The sequence below is a fragment of the Podarcis melisellensis genome (assembly GCF_964234715.1).
Source record: "Podarcis melisellensis genome assembly, chromosome: 1".
NCBI classification, from domain to species: Eukaryota; Metazoa; Chordata; class Lepidosauria; order Squamata; family Lacertidae; genus Podarcis; species Podarcis melisellensis.
The window spans coordinates 20,164,714-20,183,302 of NC_138528.1; the positions used below are offsets into that span (position 1 = coordinate 20,164,714).

The 18,589-nt window shown below is 44.9% G+C and overlaps 1 protein-coding gene and 1 long non-coding RNA gene across 4 annotated transcripts in view; one reads left to right on the forward strand and one right to left on the reverse strand.

Annotated features, from left to right (window-relative positions):
- CLMN (calmin) overlaps nucleotides 1-13,562 on the forward strand; it is a 69,576-nt gene extending 56,014 nt beyond the window's left edge. For all 3 annotated transcript variants that reach the window (XM_081910253.1, XM_081910254.1, XM_081910255.1), the window contains 8 exons: nucleotides 716-906; nucleotides 2,706-2,899; nucleotides 3,103-3,185; nucleotides 4,142-5,410; nucleotides 7,508-7,695; nucleotides 9,443-9,503; nucleotides 10,990-11,054; nucleotides 13,359-13,562. In XM_081910253.1, the coding sequence (XP_081766379.1) occupies nucleotides 716-906; nucleotides 2,706-2,899; nucleotides 3,103-3,185; nucleotides 4,142-5,410; nucleotides 7,508-7,695; nucleotides 9,443-9,503; nucleotides 10,990-11,054; nucleotides 13,359-13,521 (2,214 nt within the window). In that variant the 3' untranslated portion in view covers nucleotides 13,522-13,562. The remainder of the gene's footprint in view (nucleotides 1-715; nucleotides 907-2,705; nucleotides 2,900-3,102; nucleotides 3,186-4,141; nucleotides 5,411-7,507; nucleotides 7,696-9,442; nucleotides 9,504-10,989; nucleotides 11,055-13,358) is intronic.
- LOC309373108 overlaps nucleotides 1-18,589 on the reverse strand; it is a 161,133-nt gene that overhangs the window by 129,432 nt on the left and 13,112 nt on the right. The gene's annotated exons all lie outside the window — the stretch shown is intronic.

Genomic DNA, 18,589 nt, shown 5'->3' on the forward strand with positions numbered 1-18,589 from the left:
GCTAAAGTCCAGCCACATCCCTGATTTAGAAGTTGCTATGCATTTTTATGGGACGCAGGTGGCGCTGTGGGTTAAAGCCTCAGCGCCTAGGACTTGCCGATCGAAAGGTCAGCGGTTCGAATCCCTGCGGCGGGGTGCGCTCCCGCTGCTCGGTCCCAGCGCCTGCCAACCTAGCAGTTCGAAAGCACCTCCGGGTGCAAGTAGATAAATAGGGACCGCTTACCAGCGGGAAGGTAAACGGCGTTTCCGTGTGCGGCTCTGGCTCGCCAGAGCAGCGATGTCACGCTGGCCACGTGACCCGGAAGTGTCTCCGGACAGCGCTGGCCCCTGGCCTCTAGAGTGAGATGGGCGCACAACCCCAGAGTCTGTCAAGACTGGCCCGTACGGGCAGGGGTACCTTTACCTTTACCTTTTTATGCATTTTTACTCCCTGTGTCTGGAATGCAGCGGCCGAGGCTGCGGGCTCGAGTCTTGCCATGTGTCTCGCCGAGGGGCAAGTGCTCCTTCAGATAGCATGAAACTGGGCCCCAAGTCAGTGCTGCCTTTCGCGCGGGGCTAGCTGGCATGACAGGGCTGTTTGTGAAGTTTGGAAGCGGCTGCTTGCCTGAAGAAATGAATAGGCTTGCTTGTCCTCGAGGCAGCATGACAGAATGATGGATTCTCTGCTCTGTTTTTCTGACCCTGGCTGCTGCCTTCCCCCCACCCCCTGCAACAGATTAAAGAACTCACAGGCAACCTCAATAGGAACTCCTCGTCTTCCAGCCTGTCGTCGGGACCCAGTGGCCCTGATTCAGACACCTCTCATCCCAACACGCCTAATGTCGAGAGAAGCATGTCTGTCTCGGTGAAGGATCAGCGAAAAGCCATCAAGACCCTTTTGAACTGGGTCCAAAGGAAAACAAGAAAGTAAGCCAACTTTTCTCCCCCCTCCCTTAAAAGTCACCGCAAATCCCACTGCCAATCAGATGGAAGAAGATTTCCATTAGTTATCTGTGTGATTAAATGGATTGGATGCATTCAAAGTGGATTTGAGGGCAAGCAATAAAACAGGCTCTGTAATTTTGCTTGTATCAGCCAAGGAAGAGCTTGGGCTATGCAGCTGGGTTTTTCCTGTCCTTCCTGTTTCACAGTTCTGTGTTTTGTGTCAGTAATAAGACCCTATTCTGACTCTTCTTTGCAGCATACGTTGCCTTGGGGCGATCCCAAGTATAAAGATGTGCTCATGGCTGGCCCTTTCATTAGCTGACATGGGGCACAAGGCCATCTCCCAGCTAATGTAAAAATGATGATGATAATGATGACGATGATGATGATGATGATAAAGTTTTATTTATACCCCACCCTTCTTGGTTTAAAAACCGGGCTCAGGGTGGCTAACACGAAATATAAAACATTGATTAAAATACGACTTAAAAACAACATAAAACAGCATAAAATACAACATAAAATGTAGCATCAATATCAATAGATATCAATAGACCAGGGGTAGGGAACCTTTTCGGCCTGGTGGGTCAGATCCCTCCCTGTCCCCACCACAGGTGGGACAACCCACCTGTGAAATCATCAATGGCATCAGGTGACCGACAGGTGCGCTGTCCTGTCCACCTGTCAAAGTTTCTCATGCTGCGCTTCCCAAATGCGCAGTGGTAAACGGGTTGTTGGATGCTTGGAAAGTGATGCGCATGGGGCTTTGGCAGTACTAAGTACAGTGGTGCCTCGCAAGACGAAAAGAATCCGTTCCGCGAGTCTCTTCGTCTTGCGGGTTTTCATCTTGCGAAGCAAGCCCATTAGCGGATTAGCGCTATTAGCAGATTAGCGGGTTTAGCGGATCAGCTGATAAGCGGCTTAGCAGATCAGCTGTTAAGCGGCTTAGCGGATCAGCTGTTAAGCGGCTTAACGGATCAGCTGATAAGCGGCTTAGCGGCTTGGGGGAAAGGGGGGGAAAGGAAAAAAACCCCGCAGGAACTCGCAAGACATTTTCGTCTTGCGAAGCAAGCCCATAGGAAATTCATTTTGCGAAGCACCTCCAAAACGGAAAACCCTTTCGTCTAGCGGGTTTTCCGTCTTGCGAGGCATTCGTCTTGCGGGGCACCACTGTATAGGGCTTGGCTGCATGATCAAGCTCCCCGCAGGGAATTTGCTTGTGAAAGCTGTTGATGCGAGGTGACTTCAGCCCTGCTTTCTATAGGGATCGATTCTGTGGTTCAGCTCACCTGCTCCAGATGCATCTTTTATCTGCTCCACGTGTATAGGTGACGTCACGTGTGGGGCACGCGAGTGTGGTTTTGGGTGGGTGGCAGGGACAACCTCACGGCCAAACTGGGATGCATGCCAAGCCAAATTTGGCTGGAGGTTCCCTACTCCTGGTGTAGACTGTATTGAGCTAGATAGACCAATGGTCTGCTTTGGTCAGCTTCCTACATTCCTTTGCTGACAGTTACCATTTGCCAGGCAAAAGCTCCCACTGTGGTCCTCTGAGGGCAGGCAGCAGGGCTAAGCAGCTGGATCTCTCTCACCCCATGATGGAGGAAAAGGCACCTTGTCTACAAAACTCCCTCTTGTGAATGCTTAGAGTATGATGCATTCCCCTAAAGCTAGGAAGCCTTTGCACTGGAATAATTTTCTGTGTTACGAGAGTCTTGAACATGCCCATCTCCCTGTATGGATTTTCATACCACCTCTCTCCTTGGTACTCTCACCTCCAGGTATGGGGTTGCCGTTCAGGACTTTACCAGCAGTTGGCGCAGTGGCCTGGCTTTCTTGGCGGTAATCAAAGCCATAGATTCGAGCTTGGTAGATATGAAGCAAGCTTTGGAGAAATCACCCCGGGAGAATTTAGAGGATGCATTCACTACAGCACATAACCACCTAGGTATTCCAAGACTTCTGGAGCCAGAAGGTAACTTGTTCATACCTAGATGTCTTCTGCAGGCTTTTGGAATTTACAGGCTGATCAGTGGGGCCTTGTGATCATTACATTGTTTTATCTTTGTTTGTAAATCACTCTGAATTTTTTCCAGTGTCATATATTTTTTAATGAAAGCAATAGGTAAAAGGAAATAAATTTAGATTCATCACGAGACAATATGTGTGTCTCCCCAGACATCATGGTTGAGTCACCAGACGATCAGTCCATTGTGACCTATGTGGCACAGTTTTTGGAACATTTCCCAGAGCTGGAAGGGGTACGTATGTTCCTTTGCTTCGCTCTTTGAATGCTTCTTTCCTGTAAGTGTAGTTAGGTCACTCTCAGCGATAAGCACCTCCTCCACAGTTAGGAGGAAGTTGGGTGATTGTTTCCCTCACCTGGTCTCCTTTACTTTACTTCATTCAGTTGTATTTACTTCACTAGGTCAACCCAATTCCCAACAATATGGACAGTGGGCAGCAAATGTGGGTGGCTTTCCTCTTGTCTCCCCACCCCCTAGATTGGAAATGGCAAGAATCAAAGAGACACTGTTGGGATCTTGACTCTGCATGAGCAGTTCCTGAACTGCACCTGAGAAACCTGGAAGTTGAGAGGGCTGCAGGTATATCATTAGATGTTCATCAACTAAACACTCCCATAACTCAAGGTAGGCTGCCCAATGCATCTCTGCATAAGGTGGCTTGGTCACTTCTGACTATTACAGAGACACAGCAGAAACACCCTCTGCCCTCAAAGGAGACCAGCCATTGCATCTCTGCATGTGAGTCACTGCTCTTGGTTTGCCTCCTTACAGTTGGGAAGCACGCAGCAACTCAGGCAGAGATGTCTTACTGTTTCCTATGATGATAGCAAGCCTTTGGTGGGCTGGTGGAAGCGTGGCTTAATTGTTCCGACAACTACCTTGCAAAAAGAAATATTACAGTGGTACCTCAGGTTACATAGGCTTCTGGTTACATTCGCTTCAGGTTACAGACTCCGCTAACCCAGTAATAGTGCTTCAGGTTAAGAACTTTGCTTCAGGATGAGAACAGAAATCGTGCTCCGGCAGCACGGCGGCAGCGGGAGGCCCCATTAGCTAAAGTGGTGCTTCAGGTTAAGAACAGTTTCAGTTTAAGAACGGACCTCTGGAACGAATTAAGTACTTAACCCAAGGTACCACTGTATTTATCAAATGATGATGATGGTGATGATGATTTATTTAATGTTGTATAGGAAGATTTTTCAGATCTGGACAAGGACTTTGCAGCTGAATCTCCTTTCCACATCAAAGAGACACCAGGGGAAGAAAATCAAGGGAAGGTTTTGATTTTGAATGAGAATGGGAAGCACACCTATACCGGTCACCTGGACAGAAGCCAGTCTTCACCTCCCAAAATCTATATTCCTGGTTCGCCCCTTAATCCAGAGAACCCAAGTTTTCATATGGCAAATGAGGAGATTAATGACAATCTGCAGCAGCAACTATCAGATCATTCAGAGACTTCCACAGAAGAACCTCAGAGGCCGAGCTCACTGCCAATAACAGAGCCTGTTGATTATCAGTCCAATTCTGCTGCCGACATTCTTGCCAATAATGTAAACGGGTCTGAAGGGGATCAGCTGAGTATGTCCGATTCACCAACCCAGAGCGATGACCTTCTTCCGCCAAGTTCACCTCCGTATCACAAACATTCTGTTGAACCTGCTGACTCTTCGGGAGTCGACTCCGAAGAATTCAGCAAGAACAAGCCAGCCATTGAAACTAAAGAATCATCTGATGGAAAGGCTTGCTCATCCCCTCTACCTGAAAACGTACCGGAACATCTGACAACGGAACTTGAACATCCAATTCCAGCTGCTGATGAGGAAGATAGCACAAAGAAATATATATTAGAATTGTTGAACAAGGAAATATCTAAGCTCCCAGAAAAATATGACCATGCAATGCAGTCTTCTTCCATAAGGGAAGGACATGCTACTCACCAGGAAACTGGTGGACCTGATTTCAATGATAATTCAGAAGAGTGTTACCCATTGGAACGTTTTTCTCCAGTTAGAAACACTCCCAAGAGCCTAGATATTACTAATGAAGACAGCTCGGTGGGTGAAATGATGGCAAACCCTTCCAAAATCTCCATAATCCCCCATGACCTCTTCTATTACCCCCATTATGACGTTCCCATATCGGACGTCTTGGATGCTTTTGCAACACCCGGCGCAGACCCCACCCTCTCGGAAAACAACAAGATCTGCGCCGAGCTTTTAGTAAACTGTTTGGCGGAGAAAGAGTTGCTTGACCAAAACACGGAGAAGGATATTTCAAAGGCAGGCCTACACACGAGTAATGCAGCACCAACACCCTTGGATGATAAAAGCCCGGAGAAGCAGAAAAAAGATGCCCGTGGTCACACCAAGGCTTCCCTTAACAAGGCTGCTGCAGAAGGGAAGAATGTGATACTCAAAGCAAACAGCGTGGATTCTGCTCACTCAGATGTCCCTGTGGTACGGTTGCTTTTTGCACTTACTTGTTTGCTTGTGCCAAATTCTTCCCTTGCACTTGATGCCATCTAAATTATTATAGAGAAGCTTACACCATAGTTCTTTTTCTGAGGGCTCTGGTGACTAGCAACTGCTTGGGTCTATCCCCCTGGTGTCGCACCTTGAAGTAGTCTTTAAATGCAGAGATGGAGAACCTGTGACCTTCCAGGTGCTGTTGGGACTCCAACTCCCATCAGTCCCAATTATTGCCATTGGTTGGGGCTGATGGGAGTTGTAGTCTGGCAACATCTGGAGAGCCCCAGGCTCCCCACCCCTGACTTAAATGCTTATATTGAAATATCTGGGATCAGGCCCATTGACTGGTCAAACACACACTAACCATATTGGGTGGTTGCTGCTCCCATGAGAGTCAGGGAACTTGTCTTCTGCCAATGTGACTTCTTGGCAGGAGTAGTAAATGGTACTGCAGGATGGTACTTCAGTTTAGATTGTGAGTCTCTGGAGCAATGCAGTATTTTCATGTGGTATACTATGGGTTGTGTCCAACTAAACCCTACTCAAAGTAGACCCATTAAAATCAGTGGTCGTGACTAACTTAGGTCCACTGATTTCAGTGACTCCACTCCGGGTAGGACTTAGTTGGATACAGCCCTATGACCCCATTTGGTAGCCATTAGAGTAAGGTGTAATATCAGCCTAAAATGAGAGTTTAATTTGGGCTCGCTTCTGTTTGGCTTGATGTATTGTCCTAAGAGATTAGCTCTGTTTGGGGAAGTGAGATCTTCTTCAAGTGGCAAGTCTCCCACTGTACGTACTGATCCTGCAGCTGTGTTCATAGATGTGTTTGCGTTTTGTTGGGCGTTAGAAAATCCCAAGGGTCATTTCACAAATAACACAAGCCCAGATTTACCATGCAAGTGTACTCTCAACAGGGAGCTGTAGCTAATCCTGCCTTTTCTTGTGACTTTGCCTCTACGGTGCCCTTGGTTTCAAACACCTGTCTTTCACAATTGCACTTTACATGTTGAGGTGTACACCTAAACACCAAACATAAGGTTGGATCCAGACTTTGTTGCACTTCATTCCCTTTGACATCAGTGGAACATCAGTCAGAATTAATTTGCCCTGTTGATTTCAAGGAGGCCAAAGTTCAACTAAATTAGCCTTGATGCAAACCATGATGTGTGAAGCAGCCCTGAAGCTGGATACTTGGTTGATTACATTTCTCCTTTGCTTTTCTTGAAAGTGCCCCAGGCATCATTAGGCAGTGATGCTGTATACATTTACTTGTTTAGGAAACAGTTGTCAAAATGAGAAGATCAGCTTAAGGATGGACAGCATGTTCTGTCCACACATAACCCCACTTTGTTCAGCTTGTTGTTTTGCTATCGGTAGAGCCCTACTGTACTTGCATTCTGGCGCTCTAAAACACCCTCTGAGACAGAGGTTGTCAATATGGCAACCCTGAGATACTGTCAGACTCCAATTCCCAGCAGCCTCAGCGATCCTAGCCAATGTGTAGCAATATTGGGAGTTGGAGTACAGCAACATCTGGCACCAAATGAGTTGTGGAACCCAGTATGTGAAATTATCTGCCCCAGAAGAATAGATGGCTTTGTACTTCACAATTTTCCCATTGCCACCTGAAGATTTCTTTTTCCAATGAGATTTTAAGTTGTTTGTTGTACAGAGTTCTTCTAGTTGGTCTAGGCTTTTGCATGTGTTAAGATCACTGCCTTTTGTATTTTCAGTGACTTTTTGTTTGATTGTTGCTTGTTAGCCCCCTTTATTTTGTAGTGGTGGGGAGACAGGTCAGAAATCCTTCCCTCCACCCAGCTACCCACCTCTGTATCTATTTTAATGTTGTTTGCCAGCTTCCTGCCACTTTGGGCATCTCTATTTTAGTGGGCAAAATAGAAATCCCTCTTTCTAACCATGTCTGTGTCTAGTTAGCTTGCTAGCTAAACAAGCACGTGAATGTAGTTTGCCAATATAAAGAAGAAAAAAGGAGCTTCAAAGATTAAATAGGCGGATCTTGATAAACTTGTACAAACTCTTGCTTTTAAAAACCTGGATTATCATCATTTTTATTTTTAACAGATAGTGGTAAACCAGTTTGATACTGCAGCTGAAGAAAGAAAACTGCCAGAAGAAAGGAGCAAAAAGAAAGAGAAAAGGAAGAATAAGTCAATTTTTCAAGGAGAAAACAACCCAAGTCCGAAAGCTGGCTCCACCCGGCTACTAGATAAGCTAGAGGAAGAATCCACAGACCATCAGGGGCTTTCAAGGTGCTTTCCGTTTGCTTCTTTGGTTCCTAAACACAAAACCCGTCTTGCCACTTTTTCTTGTCTGGTTTCCAGGCAAAGCTTATTTGCCTGCCACGTCTCATATTTTGCTGGCCTTCTTGGCTGCAGTCCTGGACAGCCATAGCACAGGCAGGGGAGGAAAAGTCCAGGCAGCCGGATGCATTTGGGAAGGGCGAGGTGCAGCCAAAATCTAAGCACTTCTGGGACCTGCTGGGTGATCATCTCCCACAAGTGCCGAAGTGTGTTTAAGCCCCATTGACTTCAGTGGAAGAATTTAGCACATACTTCGGTTCTTAAAGATGACTGATCTCCAAGCAGAAGGAGCAAGTCTCTTCCCCACCCACCTGCCTGCCCCTGAAATTGGCTCTGGAGGGTCAGGGGAACCCCCAGATCAGCACACAGGTGGAGAAAAGAGGGGCTCATTTCATCTGGCAAACTGAAATACTTGCGCAGATGGAACAGTTAGATGAGCACTGACTGGCAGCAGCTCTCCAGGGTTTCAGACAAGGGCCATTCCCAGCCTTATCTGGACATGTGAAGTTTGAACCTAGGACTTCTCTGTGTGCAAAGCAGATACTGAGCTATGGGCCTTGACCCATCTCTGCAGTAGCACTCAGTGGGAGGCTGTTAAACGTTGTCTAGATGAGTTGTGCATGTGGAGAGGGAGAGGGAGAGAACTTTGTGGTGGACTGACAGATTAATATAGGGTTCTGATCCTATTCTTCCAGAATCATCATTTAGTACAATGAACCAAACTGGTTAAACCTTGTTAGCACAATGGGGAGTCTCAAGCTAGCTTTATGCATTCAAGTGACATTGTTTAATATGTATTTTTAATCTGTTGGAAGCTGCCCGGAGTGGCTGGGGAAACCTAGCCAGATGGGTGGGGTATAAGTAATAGATGGTGATGATATTATATCTACTGTATTTACCCAAATATAAGCTGCACCTTTAAATAGGAGGAGGGAAAGAAAAAGTACCCAAATATAAGCTGCTCCCTTCCTTGCTCTTTTCCTTCCTGTCCTTGGATGCAGATGGGGAAGTATGCGCAGGGCGGGTGCCACTTCACCACGCTCCTGGTGCTGTTTGCCCCACACTCCTGGCTGTATACCATAATGTTGCGAATATAAGCAGCACTTTTCACGATCAGAATTCGGGGGGGGGGATGTGGGTTATATTCGAGCCAATATGGTATTCTCCCCACCTATTCTCCCCATTTATTCGCTTCCAAGAATGTTTGTCCTACCTAGCAATTTCACTGGGCCACCTCAACACCATTTCCTTTTCCTGCTCTATAACCCCCAGGAAACTATTTTTACGTTCCTCGTTTCATCCCTTAACCCTCACTGCCTTGTCCTCTTCTCCATAAGCTCTACTCATTCGGGCAGCAGAAGTTCATGCTTTATCCCTAGATGCAAACTTGGGAGTCTGATCATTTTCTCTCCCAGAGCTATGGTTTCTCTACGGTGTTGCATATGAATTTGGGCTGGGACCGTTAATTAGATTGTAGTAAATGGGAATGCTGGTTGCGGAGGAGTTTGAGAACTTGGACCACACAGGAGATAAATGTCTTTGGACGATACAGTGTTGTGCATAACTTGAAACTGGGGTGGAGAAGAATGTCTACCCAGTGTTTTGTCTCTTTAGAGCACGCTTTGCAAAAGTGTTAGAGCTGGGCTGTCTTTCCAATCAAGCTTCTCTTACATATTGATTCAATTAACCTTTTCAGGGTCAGCCACAGCGATCCCAATGTCGTTTCCCAAAGATATTTAGCAGAGTCGACCAGTAAGGTAAATATATGCACGTCTTTCTCTTTTGCATAATCATTCAAAACCAAGCTAGTACAACATGGCTTTAAATAATTCTGGTTAGCCAGCAGGTAAGACAGCCAGTGGCTTTTAATCTTTCTGTATGTGGGAGATCTCTTTTCTGTCACCCGGAGTTGAGATCTCTCTTGAACTGAACTGCTTACTGTGCTCCAGTATTGATATGTGTCTGCTCTCACCATGCATTTAGCAGACCTGTTGTTGTTAAGATAAGATCACAGGAGGAGATCTGGTGGATCAAGCCAATTGCCCACCTCCCAGCCCTACCTAGAGATGAACCAGGGACCTTCTCATGCAAAGCAGATGCTCTACCACAGAGCTATGACCCTTCCCCATGTTTTAGGTTCTTTCAGCATGTTCTGCCATGGGATTTGTGGCATTACACTCTTGCTTTTCAATATGCCTTCCCCTTGTCAGTGCTGTTAAAACAGCAGGCTGTCTGCCTGTACACTAAGATGATCATTGAAGGACATTCCCCAAGTTCTCCTCTCAAATGAGGTGTGGTGGTGACTACTGTGCTCTCCTCTTCGAAGTGTCTTGCGTTTTTGAAAATGTTAATAATGAGGATTCTTCCGGTTTAATCCTTTTATCCAGGAGTACGATAACATTCCATTTTGTTTTGCCAAATCTTCTTAGCTGAAAAAATAAAGCCTTTTTACAGTTCTGAAAGCTACTACAAGTCACCACATTCAAATGATCAAAACAGAATAAAAAAATTCCTTCCAGTAGCACCATAGAGACCAGCTAAGTTTGTTCTGGGATAAGCTTTTGTGTGCATGCACACTTCTTCAGATACACTGAAACAGAAATTGCCAGACCCTTATATATAGTGAGAGGGTGGTGGGAATGGGTGATTGGCAGATAGGTGTGGTAAACCTGTTAATGACTGTTAACGACTGCAATTGGTCTTACAGGAAAAAGCAAGGGGTGAGATGGCTAAAAATAGCTTTATCATGTTTTATCATCTTGCTTTTTCCTGTAAGCCCAATTGCAGTCATTAACAGTCGTTATAACAAATTTAGTTGGTGTCTAAGGTGCTACTGGAAGGAATTTTTTTAATTTGTTTCAACTATGGCAGACCAACAAGGCTACCTACCTGTAACTATTCAAATGATCAGTTACTGATTTAATGGCAAAAGATTTGAGCTCCATAACAGTTTACAACAATCCCAAATACTTAACCCGTTAGGGTCTTAAGATCTGTGAAAGTTTGGGTACTGCGGTGTGTTTCATTTATTGTTTTGTTCTCTGCTGCTGGCTTATTGCTGTGTTTAGATTTCATGGTTTTCATTTTTTTTTTAATGTAACCATTTCCCCTTGATTGAAAGTTGTCCAGAAGACTTTTATTACAGTGTGGGATATAAATACTGTAAATACACCTTTTATATCTTTTACAGTCCAGGCTATTTAATTATATTGTTGTGACAATTTGGATTTGATTATTTTCCAGGAACTTGGCAGCACTGATGTTCCAAATAGCATGGCTACAAGTGAAATTGCTAGCTCCTCTTCCAGGTGGGTACTTACCCTTCTTTCATAAGTTGAGCCTCAGGGTGAAGACAGACACCAGCATTGACTGCAAGCCTTGGTTTCGCAAAGGATAAGCTCCAGTCAGGAGCTGCAAGTGGAACTGTGTGTCTTTACCTGCCATACACCTTATGTTATTTGGCATTAAGTATGGGGCAGGAAGTGCCTGGCGTGCTCTGGTCCATGGGGTCACGAAGAGTCGGACACGACTAAACGACTAAACAACAACAACAACATGGGGCAGGTGGGCGTGGCTTAGGGAAAACAGCCTCATAGCCAAATCAGGACCCTGCTTGGCCTGATTTGGCCCGTGGGCTGGAGGTTCCCTATGCCTGCAGTGGATCCTGAGGACAAGGAGGATTATGCCCTGGTTGTTATTTATTCCTTGTTAAGCTTTATTTTCCCAACTCCATGTTGCCTCCTACACATGCACACAGAAACCAAGACTTACCGTATTTTTCGCTCTATAAGACGCACCAGACCACAAGACGCACCTAGTTTTTGGAGGAGGAAAACAAGAAAAAAAAATATTCTGAATCTCAGAGGCCAGAACAGCAAGAGGGATTGCTGCGCAGTGAAAGTAGCAATCCCTCTTGCTATTCTGGCTTCTGTGATAGCTGTGCAGCCTGCATTCACTCCATAAGACGCACACACATTTCCCCTTAATTTTTAAGAGGGAAAAAGTGAGTCTTATAGAGCAAAAAATACGGTAATTTAGATTAATGCCAATCAGAGCAGCAATCTGTCTTTTTGCTTCTTCCTCCATAAAGTGCCACGTATTCCAGCACTATGTAATGATTGGTAATTCTGACTTTGCATTTTTACTAACCATTGCTGCACCTGCATATTTATTTATTTTACACTTGAAAGACCCATTCCAGAAAAGATTTTCTACTTCCTGTCAAACACCGATTGTAGGGTAACCCACAAGGTCTCTCTTTTTGCCCTAGCAGCGTTAAATATCTGGGCGTTATTAAGGAGATTGCATTCGATTGCTTTGGGGATAATGATTAATGTTTTTGTCTGTATTAAATATGTAAGTTCTTAATATGTTAGATGTGACTTATGCAGTATTTCAAAGATGTAGGTTTTATGTATGATTCCAGGTAGCAACGTGATTTTACGCAGTATTTTATACTGTTGGGTTTTATATTGCATTTACAGTGGTACCTCGGGTTACATACGTTTCAGGTTACATAAGCTTCAGGTTACAGACTCCGCTAACCCAGAAATAGTACCTCAGGTTAAGAACTTTGCTTCAGGATTAGAACAGAAATAGCGCGGCGGCGGCAGTAGGAGGCCCGATTAGTTAAAGTGGTGCTTCAGGTTAAGAACAGTTTCAGGTTAAGAACAGACCTCTGGAACGAATTAAGTACGTAACCAGAGGTACCACTGTATTTATCTTCTATGCAAATGGCCTATGGCCCAAGCATTAAAAAAACTGACTCACTGACACTTGAAAGATCTGTGTGCCACCTTTTTCTGCCAAATGGCATTTCAGCGTGACGTAACGAAATTTCCATTATTTTCATTTATTTATTTATTTTTATAATATTTATTAAAGATTTTCTCAGTACAATAGAAAAAACAAACATAATGACATATAATTTTACAATAACCATATTTTCTTCACTTCTTTGGACTTCCTCACATCTCTCGTTCCTGCCGAAATTTCCATTATTTTTAAAAATGATTATCCTAATAGAGAATAGCCAGCCGAATTAATAAAAAAATCTGCCATTGTGGGCTAAAAAATCCATATCAGCAACTAACTAATTCAGCAGGCTCTAAACTATCCACAAGCGAAATGAAGTGAAGCAAACCAAATTCGGCGATGCATTAAACCAATGAAACGAGCTACTGAACGCTCCAATAATCAGGATTTTCCTTTCCTTGGACCTGGAAAGGTAGTAATGAAGGTGTCCTGAGTAGAAGTGGCTTAGTGGATGGGGTGGAGCCTGGCATGTGAGTCGCTGCTGCTTAGTGAGAGGGAAAGGGGCAAGGAGGTCAGCACAGTGCAGTTCCATTGGCAGGAGCGCTGGATTGACTCTGATGATGTGTTTGCACCACGCCCGTCTCCCTGCTGCCTTGCCTCTCTCTCTCCCTGGTAGGCAACAGTGACCCACCTGCTAGGAAGCTAGCATAATGTCCCCATCCCAGTGAGCTGCTTCTGGCCTGGTGGATCATCTTTGGAATTCCACAAGGCTCCCTCTCTGCAGTAGCTGCCCACCTGCAGACAAGATACTCTGAGACAGGCCTCCAGTGACTATCTTTCTTCTTATTCCTTTGCAGGAAGAGAAAAGACCTTGAAAAGAAAGACTCTTCTGACAAGGCCAGCGTGCCTACACCCTCTCCGCGGACAGACCAGCCTGAGCTGTTTTACTTCATTGTTTTCCTCTGGGTGCTGGTCTACTGCTTATTGCTCCTTCCACAGCTGGTTAGCAGCCCCCTTTGATCCCTGTGAGTGAGCCAGAATAATAAAAGATAGCGGCTTGATGTTCTTTGTTTGATGTGCCCCTAAATGTGTTTCTTCAGGAGGTAGAAATGTTAGCCAAAGTACAGGACTCCACACACCCCTCCCCTGAATTCAGAGCTCGTTCTTTTACTCAGGTGGCTTGTTACATTATGAAGATTCAGCTCACCTGACTTTGTTGTACATATAGTATATATTTATATAGATAGGTAGGTAGAGATTATATATATTGAGAGAGAGAATGAAGACATTGGGATAATTACTTAATACTTGCAATTTTTGTATGTCTGTGCCTTGCTTTATAGGATGTTAAATAAAATGAATAATCTCTTAGGGAAAGATCCTAGATTTAGAGAGTTCTAGTCTTCAAAAAGAATCATTCTTATACGGATTTTATCTACAGCCATGAAATCTGCCAAAAATATATATGTGTGTATTTTTTGTGTTGCCTTTTCAGTAGAAATTTTTGATTGAAGAAAGTTGTCCTTCCTCCATAAACTGAAACAAGATGTAATTATTTTATTATCTAACATGTGCAGCTAGAGCCAATCTAAGGCTGCAGTCTGGTACCCACTACTGAATTCATTGGACTTACGTCTGAGTAGACATGTATCGGATTGCACTATATAGTCTATGCTAGAAGAATCTGGAATAGCTCCAGAGAACTTTCTTCAGATGTATGTGATATGGCTCAAGACCAGAATTTAACCAATTTTGTGTGGTTGTATATGGGATTGTGAAGGAATGGCAGACAGTGATTTAGGTCAGGAACGGGGAACCTGTGGCTCTTCGGGTCTTCACTGTTGTTTTTAGTCCTCAAACAATACTTAATTGATGTCACACACAACCTTTGCATTGTTTCCTTTTTAATCCAATGTCCTTTGTATTTAAATGAATGATGTGGTATAGTATCACATTCGTTGGCATCTCTCTGTTTTGGGAGACAATGGAGGAGTGCGTCTTTGGAGGTGAAGTCAAACCATTGGAGAGTTACAGCGCTTGCTGTGGCTGTAGAGATGGATACAGGAGAGACATGTTTTATTGCAGATGAAGGCTTCTGGTTTTGCTGCTTCAGGTGCACCATGGATTAATTACATAATTATGTAAAATTTCACCACAGTGAACAGCAAGATGAACAGTGTGGCTTTTGATGGAAGTTGAACTGCAGTGGTACGGAACTGGCGCGGTGTGCTATGGACATGGGGTGGAATAGAAATGGACGTCTGCTTACATCGCAAAAAACTCCAGTTCCCATCAGGCAGTGGCAAGGCATGATGGAAGTTGTAGTCCAGCAATTCCTGGAGGGCCACAGGCTCCCCTCAGCCTTGCTCTAGATAAAAATGAAGGAGGGACCCTGTTTATAATTTTTAGTGGAAATGTACGGAAAAAATGTTATTTGGAACCGTATCAGTGTCATGAGGGTGGGCAGGAGAGAAGATGAGCCTTATTACTGAGATGAGGTGAGAGACTGTTTTATTGACCAAGGTAGGAAAGTTGTTAGCCTTTGGTTGCCATATTAGAATCTGTAAAATGCTCAGTCCATGGTTCTCTCAGCATAATCCCGTAGCACCAGAGCTGCATTATTATTATATAGTGGATTCCAGTGTGTGTCTTGTACATGCTTCTTCCTCTACCTTTGCACAACCGAAATTTGCTCCATGTGTTGAGATGTCAACGAACGTGAACCAGAGTTGGGATGTCAACACGCGTGAACGATGGGGTCTCAATAATGGTTAGGTTTCCCAGATAAAACTCATAATGTCCCAATGGATGGGAATAAGGACATAAGAAGTTGGATCAGACCTATATCCATTTTGTCCACCATTTGGTTTCCAAAAGCAGCTAAGCAGATCCTTTTGGAGAGCTCAGAAACGGAGCATGAAGGAACCTGCTGCCACAGGAGGCAGTGATGGCCACCAGCATGGATGGCTTTAAAAGAGGATTTGGCAAATTCATGGAGGACAAGCCTATCAATGACTACTTTCCATGATGATGATGATGCTCCTCTACCTCCCCTGAATCCCTGCTACTGGGAATCACAGCTGGGCAGTGTGCTCATGTCCAGTTTGCAGGATTCCCATTGAGGCATCCGGTTGACCACCGTGAGATCAGGATGCTGGGCTGGGTGGGCCATTGGCCTGATCCAGAAGGCTTGACATGTTCTGAACACAGAGGGTAGAGTCTGTTGCACCTCTTTGGGAAGCCGATTGAATGTAGGCTCAGTTCATGCAATGAAAAATTGTTACCACACTCCCTGGATTCATGCAGCAGAATGAGGGAGTAGAATGGCCTGTACCACCTCACACCGCAGGTGGGGGAAATGCTATTTTTAAAAGCTCTCCTGTATAGATAAATGGATAGATAGAATCAACAGCCTTTCTTTGTGGTGTCCTGTCTGTTGCTAGAGACGAGGAACACATAGAAATGATGTCTCCTGTCTGCATAGCCTGTTGACATCCCAAGCTCACCTTGTCCCAATTTCAAATTATTCAAGCCTCTTTGATGTCCCTGAATTGACCCAAACGCATGGCGGTTCTGCTGGGCTTTTCTCAGCCGCATTAACTCCATTACTATTGCCTCTGCTGCCGTCTGCATGGTAACAGCGGCCAAACCTCTGGGGTCTTATGTCCGTGACAGATTAACGTGGCAGGAAGAGGACCTTCTCTGTGTGACATGATTTTGGCTGTTTTGAATTGTACACGTTTTGGCAAGCATCCCGATCACTGGGAGAAATCATTTGGAGGCAATCCTGCTAAATTTCCCCTGAAGCTGGGCAAATGTGTCATAGCTGCATTTTTGTTTTCTAAAAAAGTCAAGTCATCTATGACGAGCAGCACGATACCTCAGAAAAGTGTTTCTCTTGCCGCTTGATGCTACTGATATTCTTCCAAAATGATTCCTCTGCCAGGAAAACAAAAGGGCTGCAAGGATGACTGTATTATTATTATTATTATTTCTCCCTTTCCACCCCAGTGCTTACTAACTAGCCATTCAAGCGGCAGAGCGCTCGGATTAAATCAGACACAGTCTGCAGCTGCTGCCCTAAACATCATGCAGTTGATAGATCATGCGGGTTAGCAAAACAGAATTTGTCTCTTGAACAGTGCTGAGAAACCTAGCTGAATTTACGGGAAGGGGAGAATGCTGCGAGAGAAGCAAACAGTGGTGTGTTGTCTGCCTACTCAGTTTTCCCATAGCTCTTAGTGTAATTTGGAGGGTGCTGTTGTAGGAGGCTAAGAAATCCCTGTTGCAGCTGCAATCCTCCTGCCCACTAACAGCGTAATCCTAAGCATTTTCACTCGGTGGGGCTTGCTCCCAAGTAACTCTGATTAGGACTGCAGGCCCAATCGTGCAACAAGAACAGCTAAAACTAGTGCCGTCTAGTCAAATTCCGGCCCCTAAGCGGCATGAGAGACCTCATGGCTCTAGCCACCAAACAGCTGATTGCTGGGCGTGCAGAGGCACAGCCAGTGATCCCAGCAAAGGCACAGGAGTTTGCAAGCAGTGGCAATCAGATGGTCCGTAGCATCTGCAAAGCTCTGTGCCTTTTCTGGCGCAGCTTGATTTCAGACCATGCAGACAAAGGAAAAGGGGTCACTTGATGTCACTCTGATGTTGAGTGATGGACACTTGGGCGGTCGCACGTACCATATTTTTCACTCCATAAGACACACCTAGTTTTTAGAGGAAAACAAGAAAAAAATATATTCTGAACGAAACAGTGGATGTATGATTTTTGTGGTTCATGCTGCGGCCACAGACATGTGATTTGACGGTGAGTTTGGGGTAGCCCAATGCAAAAATCCTGAGGATCCATGTGGATCCATGCTTTGTAACCACGTTTTTGCGCCACTGCGGCCCCATGAAACAGTGGATATGGTTTTTTTGTGTGCAGGCTGTAGCCATGGACATGCTGTGTGATCTGATGGTGAATTTGGGGTGACCCAATGCAAAAATCCCAAGGATCCATGTGCTTTTACCTCCCCCTCCCAGGCAGCCTCCTTTATTGCTAGCGTCCCTTATCTCCCTCCCAACTGCTTGCCAATCAGCTGCTCAGTGGCTTCATTTCAACACCCCCCTTTCCTCTTTCTAAAAAAAACACACAATCTGCTTTTCGCCCCTGGGCAATTTGGCTCCAGGGACCACCCATTCGCTCCATAAGATGCACAGTTTCCCCCTTACTTTTTAGGAGGGAAAAAGTGTGTCTTATGGAGCAAAAAATACGGTACTTGCGGAGTTATCCTGCAGGGGGCAGGGGAGGTAAGGATGTAGTTTGCCTATCCAGATCCAGCTCCCCACGCCTGCGTTAACGTGAAGACGCACAAGACCCTTTCAAACGCAGCATCTCCTGCACCCAAAGGATCTTCAACAGATGCCTACCAATCTTTCTGTGCAGGCTTCCGGGGGGAAAAAGAGGTGCCACACTCTCCCTTGGCAGTCCGTTCCACTGCTGAACTGTTTAAGAAATGGGCCAAATTCAGCCAAGTATTTAAATAACTGTAAAATTCTTCACAAAGCACCAAAGGAAGAAGCTCGCATTTCCAGAGGTGAAATCCTGAAACCCAGAACTTTCATTTAAATATATACTGTATTCCAATATTCTAGTCCTCAGGGTTATAGAGAAAAATAGAGAACCTTATTTTTTTAAAAAAGGAAAAGAAGATCCTGAAGGCGATTAACCAGAGTTTGTAAATGAATTAGAGCAAACCAATGTGATGTAGTGGCTCAGCACTCTTACCTAGGAGTGGGGAGTTGCTGGTTCAAATCCCCACTCAGACGTGAAGCTCACAGGATGACCTTAGGTCAGCCAAACCTACCTCACAGGGTTGTTGCAAGGATAAAGTGGGGCAGCAATCGTGTATGTTGCCTTGAGCTCCTTGGAGGAAAGATAGGATATAAATGTAATAAACACACAAAGCAACAAAACTTCCTTTATGAACTTACACTACTGCACACCAATATTTTTTTTTTCTGGGGTGTATAGTGCAGTTCATTTATTTAGGCTGCAGTCCTATACACATTTTTTGTGGCAGAAATCCTTGACAGATCT